The sequence below is a fragment of the Aulonocara stuartgranti genome, assembly GCF_965226115.1.
Source record: "Aulonocara stuartgranti genome assembly, chromosome: 1".
Lineage (NCBI taxonomy): Eukaryota > Metazoa > Chordata > Actinopteri > Cichliformes > Cichlidae > Aulonocara > Aulonocara stuartgranti.
The window spans coordinates 18,721,268-18,734,281 of NC_138939.1; the positions used below are offsets into that span (position 1 = coordinate 18,721,268).

Here is a 13,014-nt window from a genome sequence, read left to right on the forward strand (position 1 = left end):
ATGTTTCTGGTAAGTTACAATATTTCTGCTAAATTCTGCTATGCTATTGTATTTCTGCCAAGTATTATGTTTCCTCTAAGATATTGCAGTTCTGCTAAGTTATTCCATTTCAGCAAACTTCTTTTGCTTCTGCAAAGTTTTTACAATTTCTGCAACTTTTCAGCTTTTTCAGCTACTTTTTGCATACAGCTTCAGCTTTAAGCATCCACACTGCATTTTCGCAGGAAATGCAAATTTTTCTAGTTATTATAGCATTATTGTCTTTATTAACAGTAGCAGTTGTAATAGGATAGTATTATTATTAAAAACAAGAATTATAACAAATCCTCTACAGATTTTATTTTGCTCTAGGAGGGGTAAATGACTTTGAACCTTGATATACAGAAAGGTAACAAAAAACATAGTTACTTTTCAGTTAAAAGACAGATAAAATACAAAGCCATATTTAATATTCCTTTTTGTTTAATATAACAGTAAAACATGGAAAACTAGAAATAAAATGGACAATAAATAAGAAAGATTAAAAAGTGAACAAAACAGCTGGCTAAAACTGACTTGAAGCTAACTCTGGTACTTCTCCTAAAGTGCCCTGGAGATAAGGTGTTGAAAGGTGTTAAAAACCTGAAGTTGTGACAACTCATTTCCTTGTTCCAGTTTTGATGTGGGGACAGCAAGGAGTGACTGTTCAGCTCATCGGAGAGACCTTTGTGTATTTGTACAAAGTATGCCAAGTCAGTGGGAGCCAAGCCACTTAAAACTTTAAAAGCAAACAATAAAATTTAAAATGGACAGACAACGAATGTGAAGAAGCACAAACAGGAGTAATATGCTCATGTTTGCTTGTCCTTGTCAGCAGACGAAGAGCAGCATTCTGGACCATTCGTAAGTGTGATATTGAGACCTGATTAATACCGACATAAAGTGCATTACAATAATCAAGGCGAGTGCTCACAAACTCATAAAACTCTTAGTCACAAAAGGTGATAAAAGGTTTAACTGTAGAGAGCTGCTGCTGCAAAAAGCTTGTCAGGTTAATTTGTCATCCCCACACTGTATCCCTGATCTAAAATAAGTCCATGTGATTTACATTTCTATGTTATTATTATAATGAATAGAGATGGCACATATAACTTTTTTATGTCCGATACTGATACGATATCATAAATTTGGATATCTGCCGATACAGATATAAATCTGATATAGCACATTTTGTAATCAATAAAACATTTTTTTAAAATATTTTGCTGCATTTTGTATAAGTTCATACTCAAGTTTATAAAAAAACAAAACAAAACAAAAATAAAGCTATTCTGTTATACCTGTATGCAAAAAATACACTACACCCAAAATATTTCATAGTTCAGCAACACTGATCAGTCGAATAAACTTAAACCTACACCATTCTCCCTATTCTTGTATTTTAAAGAGTACTTAGTGGAAATATTAAGCAACCTAACTACACTGAACAAAAATATGAACGCAACACTTTTGTTTTTGCTCCCATTTTTCATGAGATGAACTCAAACATCTGAAAAATTTTCTACATACACAAAAGACCCATGACTCTCAAATATTGTTCACAAATCTGTCTACATCTGTTAGTGAGCATTTCTCCTTTGCCAAGATAATCCATCCCACCGCACAGGTGTGGCATATCAAGGGGCTGATTAGACAGCATGAATATTGCACAGGTGTGCCTGTTTTTTGATTAAACTGAAATGTGCAGTTTCATCAAACAGCACAATGCCACAGATGTCGCAACCTTTGAGGGAGCGTGCAATTGGCATGCTGACTGCAGGACTGTCTACCAGAGCTGTTGCCCGTGAAATGAATGTTCATTTCTCTACCATAAGCTGTCTCCAAAGGTGATTCAGAGAATTTGGCAGTACATCCAACTGGCCTCACAATTGCAGACCACATGTAACCACACCAGCCCAGGACCTTCACATCCAGCATGTTCACCTCCAGGATCGCCTGAGACCAGCCACCCGGACAGCTGCAGCAACAATCGGTTGGCATAACCAAAGAATTTCAGCACAAACTGTCAGAAACTGTCTCAGGGAAGCTCATCTGCATGCTCGTCACCCTCATCGGGGTCTGGGCCTGACTGCAGTTCGTCGTTGTAACCGACTTGAGTGGGCAAACGCGCACATTCGATGGCGTTTGGCACATTGAAGAGGTGTTCTGTTCACAGTCCCAGTTTTTACTGTTTAGGGCAGATGGCAGACAGCGTGTGTGGCGTCGTGTGGGTGAGCAGTTTGCTGATGTCAACGTTGTGGATCGAGTGGCCCATGGTGGCGGTGGGGTTCTGGTATGGGCAGGCGTATGTTATGGACAACCAGTTTCTGTCTGAGCAGGTTATTGAAACTGGTTCACCCGAAAGACAAAACGCCAAAACACAAACTTAACAATGTGGTGTATGCTGTACAGTGCAGCGAGGAATGCCCAGACCTCTACATTGGAGAGACCAAACAGCCACTTCACAAGCGCATGGCACAACACAGAAGAGCCACCTCCACAGGACAAGACTCAGCAGTCCATCTGCATCTTAAGGACAAAGGTCACTCTTTCGAGGATGCCAATGTTCACATTTTGGACAGAGAGGACAGATGGTTTGAAAGAGGAGTGAAAGAAGCCATCTATGTCCACTGTGAGCGACCATCTTTGAACAGAGGCGGGGGTTTACGACACCAACTCTCTGCCATCTATAATCCAGTTTTGAGATCCCTTCCCAGACGCCTTAACGCCCACTCACATCCTGGGCCATCTGACCTCAGGAATTCGCATGATAAGGTGGGGCCAGGTTTCACAATGAACACACCCGAAACTCTGGCTGATTGGGACCCACACCCAGTTTCACACCTTGGCTCAGGCGATTAGAGGATCATCAGGGGGTCCTTTTGTCCCTCTGTGGGGGGTTACTCCCACTAGGTTTATATCTGGGACTCTCCACCATTTGACCTTAGAACTGAAGAAGCTTCTCGGATGAGAGGTGAAACGTCTTCAAGCAACTTAAAGAAGTCCAGGCGCTTTTCTTTCCAAGCTCCTTTGACTTAGCTTGTTAACGTGTTGACTCCGTCCAGCCCCATGTACGGGCAACTCGTTAACGGAAATTTGCCGCGTTATGGCGTTAATGTCATTTTAACGAAATTAACGCTGACAGCACTAGTGGGAACACAACGAATATGACTGCACATTTACGCTGACATCATCCTAGTGCAAAGACAAGTGGAAGCAGGCAAAAACAACAAGCACACATGCTACAAACTTTACCCGAGTCATTTAGACAGCTGTTAGCACATGATTCTCCTTATGGGGACCTGATATGTTTAATATGCTGCTGAGAATATAGCCCAGAAGAAGGGTATAGTGTAGCTTTTATTTTGGAAAGAGCCATTTCTCTGTAATAAACTCTCTTTGCCAAAGATGAGTGATTTCTCGATCAGATGGATTTATTCTTTTTTTAAATTATTTTGTTGTTTCAGCAACATTAAATTTAAAAACTGTACTTTTGATTTAAAATATATTTTTATAATTTTAATAAATGACAAATTAAAAAGGCATGAACATTTTTTTGTATCAAAAAAATATCGAAACTGTGACACCAAAGTATTGAACCGAACCATGAATTTTGTGTATCGTTGCACCCCTAGTGTTTATATAACTATTTTATTTTTTTTACCCTGTTCATTTGTATTCATGTTCTATTCTCTTGTATACTTCATCTGCTTGTATGTTTTATACTCATTGTTTGTTCAATAAAGTTCTTGTTTGAATAAAACGTATCCTGTATTGCAATATTTTGGAATAAAAGGTTTTAAAAATATAGAATCTACTTAAAATAGATAAGAACAATCGACTTTGAGAGTGAAAACTAAATTGTGTTTTTGTTACTATTGATGCTGCTGAGAAATAAAGTGTTTTTCAATCCTGTTTTTAAAAAAAAAAAAAAAATCACTATCCCTTCAGCTTTTTTGTGGCAAAAAGTGTCAGTTTCTGCATAACAGGGGCGCTGGAGCCTATCCCAGCTGTCATTAACATCACATTGATTATTATGCAGTTATTTTTGTGCAAGGAGAGCAAAATAGACAAAACTCCCTCTCAGCTTGTTTGTTGCCAAAAATGGCCACCTTTTGTTTACGTTCACAAAATGCTATAAAATTTAGATATATTAAAACATTTTTCTACTTTGACCAACTTCAGTCTTTAAATTAGCACCAGTCCTTGTCACCAAAACCAGACATTTATCTAAATTCATTTTTTATCCTTTAAATTCCACGGAGATTATATATTACCATCACCAGTGTGTGAATGTGTGTGTGAAGGGGTGAATGACTGAATGTAGTGTGAAGCGCTTTGGGGTCCTTAGGGACTAGAAAAGCGCTATACAAATGCAGGCCATTTACCAGTAACCTTTCAGAAAAAAGGGGATAAAGGTCTAATTTTTTTCACCATATAATTGATGAAACTTTCTATTTTTTTCAGTTGAGCATCAGGGACAAGGCTGTCTTGCAATTGTTGAGGTCACTAGTGTGCTCCCCATTTCTTCCAGGATCACTCTTCATTTGTAGGTTTTAGAAGACTCCTACTACTGTGAAGTGGTTTTCATGGGAAAAAGGCATTGTATTCCAAGACATCTGGGAGATTGTAGAAATGAGCAGCAATGGCCTTCTTGCCATCTTTCTAGAAAAATAAGTGATCTGGAAGCTGTCAGGCTTACTTACAGCAGTAGCACTTTCTGCACCTGCATAAAGGACACATTTACTAGCAGTGTTTGTTACTGTATGTGCTACAGCTGCAGCTTTGAATTTTTATTTTTATTTTTTTATTTTTTTGGAGAGTTAAAAATTTGGCCATGGTATCTTGTTATGAAATGTACAAGAGTAAAAGTGTTTTTAGCATGTGCTTCAAAGCTAAGTTTGACTGGGAAACTCAAAGGTCAATAACCTGCATCAACAGAAATTCACTGCAGCCTGTGTAATATTTGATGATAATATATTCCAGTGTATCTTGCAAATTGTAATGTCATGTACAAACTATTAGATCCTTAAGATCAAACCTGTGTCATTCTATTGGTCCATTGCAGTGTAGTAAGTCATCAAAAGCCCCTATATGAAACTAAGAATATTACATGAAATTGGTTGTTGGCCAAAAATGGGTAAATGATGAAATTGCATGATTTAGCACTGTCAATAACAAGGAATTTTAAAATTTCATAATAATGGGTTTCGGGTGGCCAAAAGTTTCCATGATCGAGGCAAGAGGAACAATGTTCAGTGTATATATTTTTGATGAATTTAAGAAGCTGAAAATTATTAAAGCTGAAAAAAACTAGACCCTTTCATTCCATTGGCATAAACACAGCAAAAATGGTCAACAAAAAAAAAGAGAAAGAAGTGGCCACAAATGGCCAGGATAGAGACCAGAGGGTTAATGCGTAAAATGTATAAAAATATTATTAATTACAGGGTAATACATTACTGTTAATTGCAACTGTAAGCTTTTTATTTTGAAGTTACAAGTATAAACAATGCTGTTACATTTACACTGTAATTTTTTTTTACTATTGAACTATTGATTCTTAAATCAATGCAGTGAAATACATCAGCCCAATCATTGCAAACTTAGAAATCGGATGTCCTTGCAGAGCCATAACTCCATCTTGTACATCCGATTTCGACTGAAGCTGTCTGGTGAGGCTTGCTATGTCCATTTTGATTGTTAATGGTTAAAAATGTTCTTCTTTTACTGTTACTTTTTGTGGATGACAAGGTTTAATACAACTTAAAAAGACACACACACACACACCAAAAAAAGTAACTCCGCCAGAGTGCCTATTTCTGATCACTTTTGCCGGTCCAAAGTCCGGATAAAGGAGGAGGGTTGGAATTATTGAAAACAGTAACAAGAGAAAAGAAAAAAATAATTTGTAGTTCTAAATATATTTCAAATGCTTTTAGGCTGTTTTTTTTTAAATCACTCTGTCTCTTCCACGATGTTATTTCTCTCCTACAGCGTCTGTTACAATTACATAGGCAGGACCAATTATGCAAATTGGGCGATGACGTCACTTAGCTACTTCTAGCGACTTTTAGGACACCGATTATCCTTACTGAAGAGTTGACAACACTGCAAAAGACATTGCAGAGTGCAGAATGACTTTTGAGTTAGGTGTGGTTGGTGGCTATCTAACCAGTTATGTCTTCAAGGGAAGCCTCTGGGCCAAAATATTGCTTCTATACTTAGTTATTACAAAGACACGGACCGTATTCTGTCATTCAACCCTCTGATGTAATCACATTGAGTCTGCATGAAATAAAATGTTAACATATGACTAGGTTTCCTTTATGTGTATTAAAATGAATATTAAGTGTGAGTAAATGTTTTTTATATAACAAATAACTCAACAACTATCCGAGTACCCTTTTTTAAACATTATTTTTAGTATTTTAGCACAACGTCGATAAACAATGACTTGCTGTAATCGTTTAAAAATCTCCGTAATTGTCTTTCATGGGTTGCCGTACTGTGCCCGCGGTGTACCAGCTGTTGCTATGCAACCATTATCGCGTCGTTTCGGTCTGCGACACGATGGCGGCAAGAAGTGCTGATAAAAAGGTCCAGCCCTTCATTTCGCAGGTTTGTAACATTACTTTTTCATGTTAATGTCTCTCAGACCATTAAGCTGAGCTTTTTAGTTGTGCCTCACCAAAATGTTTTACTAACTGAAGTAACTATGGCAACCGTTTCTGCTTCCGCCAACAGGAGCACTGACAAAGCAAAAAAATACATACAAAAAAACAAAACAAAAAACACCAAAACATAACATCACAGTCTCATTCTTACTGTTGCACATCAAAGTTACAAAAAAGAGCCTTATAATATGGCATAGCCATGTTCTAGTGAACTGGATAACCTCTGATAGTGATAATATAAAATAATGCAGCACTTATAAAAAGAAATTAGAACAGCTAAGTACAGAACAAAGCAGGTAAACTAGCAAAAACAAGTACAAAAGGTGGAAAATAGTTAAATAGAAAAAAGTAGAATATAAGAGCTTAACGAGTATAAATCTAACAAATAAATGCTGGTATTGTTGTATCAGATGGAAAGTGAAATTTGTCCTTCAAAGGGTTTTGTATGGATGCTTGTTTGTGCCACTGATAAAACATTATTTCGACTCACTAACTGAAACTTCTGAGAAAATAACTCAAAGCTGAGAAAATAGCTTGAAATTTGAGTTATGTTAAAATAATAAGTCAAAGGAAAACTTTTTTTTCATAGCTGTTGATAACTCTCCTGTTATGTCATTTTTTGTTGATGCTTAGGTCAAGAAACGTCCATCCTCTACCAGTAAGGCTGAAAGGTCCAAAAGAGTTGAATTAAGGGCACAGTCAAAATCTGCTTCTGGTCAGGCAAAGAAGCACACAGATGAACTTTTAGCCAAAGAAGAAGAGTATAAGTAGGAGTTGTTCTCACACCTGCTTGCTTTATTTTTGTATATAGTAATTGCACTAACCCTTCTGATAATTTTAACATTGCATTTTAGTCTAAGTTGCTCATTTCTGTCAGAATAAGTTATATGTGGACTATTTCTTGCACTTGTTTAATCAGTAGTTCTTTAGGGCACTGACCAGTACTGGTTACCTATAATAATAAAAAAAAGTAACTCCAGATAGAGTGACCCACTTGTATCACCAACAATCCTGCAGTACTAAATTTCAACTTGTTAAAAGTTGTTTATATAAATCTGCTTATTCATTATTTTATTTCCAACAGACTCCTTAATGCAGAGCTGGAAGCCAAAACAGCAGATTTAGTTAGACAGGCTGAGCAACTTATGGTAAGTTATTAACAGGTTTGCATTCAATAATTGGAAGAAAAAAAATTTGTGAGCGCAGTAGCACTAAAAAAGTCAGATGAAAGAAGTTAAGAAGGGAGCATGCTTACTTTAAAGTCAAAACTCTGTGTTTATTTTAGAGAGAACAAAGTGAAGTTCTTTCAAAGCCTTTATCCAATGTCCTGCTCACAGACACTGAAGAAGAAGAGACGTCCAGGTAAAAGGTTTGATTTCCTTATCTCCGATCATTCGGATATATAATTTTAGCAAAACCTCCTTGAAAAGAAAGATATTTTTTTATATTCATGTACATTTGCATCTCTCTGTTTAACTTTTCACTTGCAGGATAACAAAGACTCACACATGTGCTGTGCAGCAGCCTGGTGTGAAGGTCTGTATCTCAGGCATTTTGCTCAGCAGTTTGTATTATTGTTGTGGACGTTTTCAGCTCTGTTCAGTTTTATTTTTTTTAGCAGAAGTTGAAAACAAGGTTTTTTATATTGGTATTTAAAGAAGAAAAAAGGCCCAGTACTATTAAAGAGAAACCCCATCAATCAGATGATCTCATATGAGCAGCACTTGTCTACTGTGGTAAGGAAAAACTCCCTTTTAGCAGGAATAGACCTCACGGAGGAGCAGCCAGTGGGGAGTGAAGAAAACTGCTTGGGCATCTTAGAAAACGCCCCTCAACCAAAGCTCTTAACAGCTTAGCATAGGGAGGCTTCAGGTTCACGTGAGCCAGCCCAATTAGCTTTATTCAAAAGTAAGGTTTTAAGGCCAATCTCAAAAGTAGAGAGACTGTCAGCTGGACTCAAACTGGGAGCTGGTTCCACAAGAGAGGGGCCTGATAACTAAAAGCTCTGCCTCCCATTCCACTTTTTTTTCTTTCTTTTCTATTTTTTTTATACCTTGGAAACAACAAGTAAGCAATCTGTGAGTGAAGTGTACGGCGGCCCTGAGAGGTCAAACACACAGTAACTTCATGGATGAACAAGTAAAGAACAGCAGCAGAAGTGATAAGATAACAGTAAAAAGCTAAAAGCAAACATCGATGGACAGCATTATATGAATCTTGTTGAAACCCCACGACACAAAACATAATCCTCCATTTCTTTGAAGTATGTCTCAGTGCAATCCTCCAGATGTTTTGGTTTCCAGCACTTCTGCAGCTGTTCCATTACTTTATCGTCTCTTCAGATACACTTCTTTTGTGAATTTGCTTTTTTAGCTTTTGTGGCACATTTTTCTATTTGCTGGTGTTTTCTTAAGTTGCAGTGTTTTTGACCTCTCAGGGTCACCTTAGAAGTGTCCTGTTGGGGTAACAAGGTGCTGTAAGTTCTTTAAGGTCACTTCAGTATTTTTGTGTAATTCTTTTAGGAGGCGACCAAAAGAATTGTTGCATCAAGATCACAAAATATGCTGAGTGGAAAACAAGTGAAAGATCCCCACTTTAAAACTGGGTGAGTTTTATTTGTATATAATTTCTAAATCCATTTCAAGCCTTTCTGCTCATAAATCTTTTGTGAGATTTATTCTCCAGGAGGAATCACAGTTTACAGGTTTTCACGAAATTGTGCTTGATTGTTTCAGGAGCTCAGAGGATGATTTTGAAGCTGTAGAAGATTCTGCTAATTTATTCTTGGCAAAGACAATTCACAGCATGGAGGAGAAAATGAACAATGCTGTAGTTCATGAAAATGCTGTGGATGAAATACCTAACTTTGGAGACAATGTAGGATCAGGTAATGCTTATTTCACTTAAAAAATAATAAACCACATTTTTATTCAGTGGGAACAATGACTAAATAACATGTATAGTTTTCCACGAATAGGCTTTTTTCTGTCAGATGATTTTTGCCCCTTGAGAATCCCAAATGAAGGCCAAACTGGAGCTTTGAGATTATTTAATTCATGTGATAAGTTTCATATGCTTATATAGATTTTTTCACAAGCGTATAAATCAGATTGTTGTCGCTTAAGGAGTTTCAGAAGCTCAAATACGAGTCCTGAAGGCAAAACTCCGGATTATGCAAGAGGAACTGGACCAGATCTCATGTGAATATTACAAGAAGGTAATGTAAATATTTATATATACAACTATAAACAGAAATGTTGCTGCTGATGCCTTACATTAGAGAAACAAAAGTTACTTTGGTAAAATATATAGGGTTATTTGTCCTGATCCTTAGATCGTTTAACACAGCATGGATGTATTATTGTATCTGGATTGTTTTTTCTACTGCTCAGACTGAAGTGTCTGAACTTGTGTCTCTGCAGGACGATGAAAACACAAAGCTTAGCGCAAAGATTAAGGAGCTGGAGGAGGATCGAGCCCGGCTGCAGAAGACCGTGAGCATTCAGCAGACACAAATCGAGAAGCACCGAGCTTTAGCCGCAGAGTCCAACAAAAAATGTGATGGACTTCAACTGGAAGTGTCTGGTTTGAGCAAGGTGTGTGTCGCCAACAGCTCAGAGCAAATTACTACTGCAACAATTTCTTTAAAACAAGCAGTAAAACTGGACAGCGTAATTCATCTGAGCTGCTGTTGTGTGTCACCTGTTTTTGTGCTCTGTGTAGGAGATAGAAAATCTGAATAGATCCCACAAACAAGCAGCAGCTGTCCACAGCACGGTAGAGGTCCGCCTGAACCGAGCTCTAGAGGAGGTGGAGAGGCTGAAGACTCAATTGAACAAAATGAAACAGGAGAAAAAGGTAACAGCATTAAAACAAAGATTCCTGTATAAACATGTCTGTGTTTTCTATGTTTGTCTTTATATCAGAAATACACACTAGTCAAAGAAATTAAAGGAATACTTTTTAATCAGAGTACAGCATCAAGTCAGTTAAACTTGTGGGATATTGATATGGTCAGTTAAGTAGCAGAGGGGGTTGTTAATCAGTTTCAGCTGTTTTGGTGTTAATAAAATGAACAGCAGATGCACTAGCAAGGGAACAATGAGACAACAGCCCAAGACAGTAATAGTTTTACAGGTGGAGGCTGCTGACATTTTTTACCTCTTCATCTTATCTGAGGGCTCTGCTCTGAGTCTGCATAATAAAGGGAGGATTTGTATGAATTCAATTCAATATAAAACAACTCTCTTACCAATTTGCTTTGTGTACAGGTCTATGGAGTGACAGTGGTGATTTTCCAGTGTCTGTACTGAATAACGCTACTTTAACCTTCATCTTGTGATAGCTTCTGTAACTATCTCTAAAGTTAACAGGTCAGTTTTGACCCGTGTCTTAAATCAGCCAAAGAAAATAGCCTCAGAACAGTAACCCTTGGAGGGTCTTAAGGACATTTATTGTCCTTAGGCACAAAGGTGGATGTCTTTTTAAGGACCCTCCAAGGGTTAATCATCCAGTGTGTTTGTTGCCTATCAGTTACCTTGTTAGGCTGCCTTATGTCTGACAATATTGGTTTTAATTTTTTTGGCATGGCCTTTCAGGTCCTTTCTCTCCTCAGCATACCTTTTGTTTCTATCTAAAAAAAATTGTAAATCAAACCTCAAGAGAATTTAGAAAAAAAAAGGTTATATTACCTACTATTACTGAGAAGTGTTATTGCCTATAGTAACACTTTTATATGGAAAGGAACAAAATATTCTTTAGCGGTCACCTGTGGCCCTGGGTTGAACCTCAGTGGAAGGAGCTGCACCCATCTCTCCTATACATCCTTGATGAGAGCAAGTATATCAGATGTTGCTCTAGTATGTCTGCTGTAAAATCTAAGGACTATAAAGGTCTGAAGCAACATTGTTGCCTGAAAAATAGTTCTGCCTGTCGATGCTTGGTCTCGCTGCTTCATCTGTACACTGCAGCAAGAAGGGCACCATTATAAGCATTCAGGTATTCCTCATCACTGTCATTCCAAATGTCACCGTGGACTTTTTTTTCCTTCAAGGGCTGTGATAGCCATGATGACTTTTTTTAGTGACAATGGCATGAACAAATCAAAACACGAGCAGGTTCGCACCTGTGACCTCCTCATCAGATCTGTTTTTGTCCTCTGCTTGATAATCTATATTATCCTCCTCCTCAGAAAGAGGGTCATCCATATTGCTGTGCTGTTTTATGTCCTCAAAGAAATTATCCAGAGCTTTGCTTTTTATAACTCTTCTTAATTTTGCATGCCATTTGCATGCTGCAAACTTGTGATGTGTACTCTGCAAGTCACCAACTACACTGAGTTGGTCTTATATGACTTGCGTGTCTGTACATTTCTATCTGAATGACCATTTCAATGAAGCAGTAGGTATAAAAAGGGCTGTTTGTTCAGGGTAAGAGACAAACGGGAAAAGAGAGAAGCCCCTAACGTCGCTCTGACAGTGATTGAGATCAGTGTTTATGATTTTAGTTTTGGGTCTAATTATTGTTTTATAGTCTTATATTATCTGCTTCAATATCTATAATCAAGTAAAATGGAATATATATATATAATGTGTATGCAGGATATATAATGATTTTTGTTTTTTTCGAGTGGTCATGTTGGGCCGCCTGGATCAAAAATGCCAGGACAGATTTTTTTTTTCCAGTCCAGTCCTATTAAAAAGCAGACTTCCATTGCAGGTATAAACACTACCATCAAAATAAAACATTTGTTTAAAATACAGAGGTTTAAAACCGATAACAAAAACAAAATTCCAATATGTAATCATTAAATCTTGTTATAGAGACACAACAGCCACAAAGTGTCTTATATTTATTTGTATATCAGCTATTCTAATTAAAGAGGCATAGCAGAAAAACTTTTATAGACATGAATTCATAGGTGTAGTTAAAGATACAGAGAAAAAATATGAGTTAAGGTAATGCTATTATGTCCCTCACACCAACATCTTATTTTGAAGATCTTTCACATGTACATAGAACTGAATTTTAAGCCGCACACTAAAATATCTGCTCTGACAACTTCCGATTGCACAAACAAGGTGAGGTCCTGCTGAGCCTGCACTAATTTCTGCTTTTTGCCTTCTTTTATAAATAAGGACAAAATAACTGAGGAACATCAGAGTAAAGAAAATTTGCTGGCTGAAAACAAAATGCTAAAAAAGCAGAAAGCTGAACTCATCATGGCCTTCAAGAAACAACTGAAGCTAATCGACATTCTCAAAAGGCAAAAGGTACGAGTCATCATGTTACTCTGTTAGTGGATACTGTGCTTAGTTTT

General features: G+C 37.3%; 1 protein-coding gene across 1 annotated transcript in view; it reads left to right on the forward strand.

Annotated features, from left to right (window-relative positions):
- The window catches only part of tex9 (testis expressed 9), a 32,172-nt gene that overhangs the window by 18,804 nt on the left and 354 nt on the right, over positions 1–13,014 (forward strand). Inside the window, exons 2-12 of the mRNA XM_082512151.1 lie at positions 6,547–6,639; positions 7,329–7,462; positions 7,780–7,843; positions 7,981–8,057; positions 8,186–8,231; positions 9,218–9,300; positions 9,431–9,582; positions 9,821–9,912; positions 10,118–10,291; positions 10,419–10,553; positions 12,833–12,967. Of these exons, the coding sequence (XP_082368277.1) occupies positions 6,547–6,639; positions 7,329–7,462; positions 7,780–7,843; positions 7,981–8,057; positions 8,186–8,231; positions 9,218–9,300; positions 9,431–9,582; positions 9,821–9,912; positions 10,118–10,291; positions 10,419–10,553; positions 12,833–12,967 (1,185 nt within the window). The remainder of the gene's footprint in view (positions 1–6,546; positions 6,640–7,328; positions 7,463–7,779; positions 7,844–7,980; positions 8,058–8,185; positions 8,232–9,217; positions 9,301–9,430; positions 9,583–9,820; positions 9,913–10,117; positions 10,292–10,418; positions 10,554–12,832; positions 12,968–13,014) is intronic.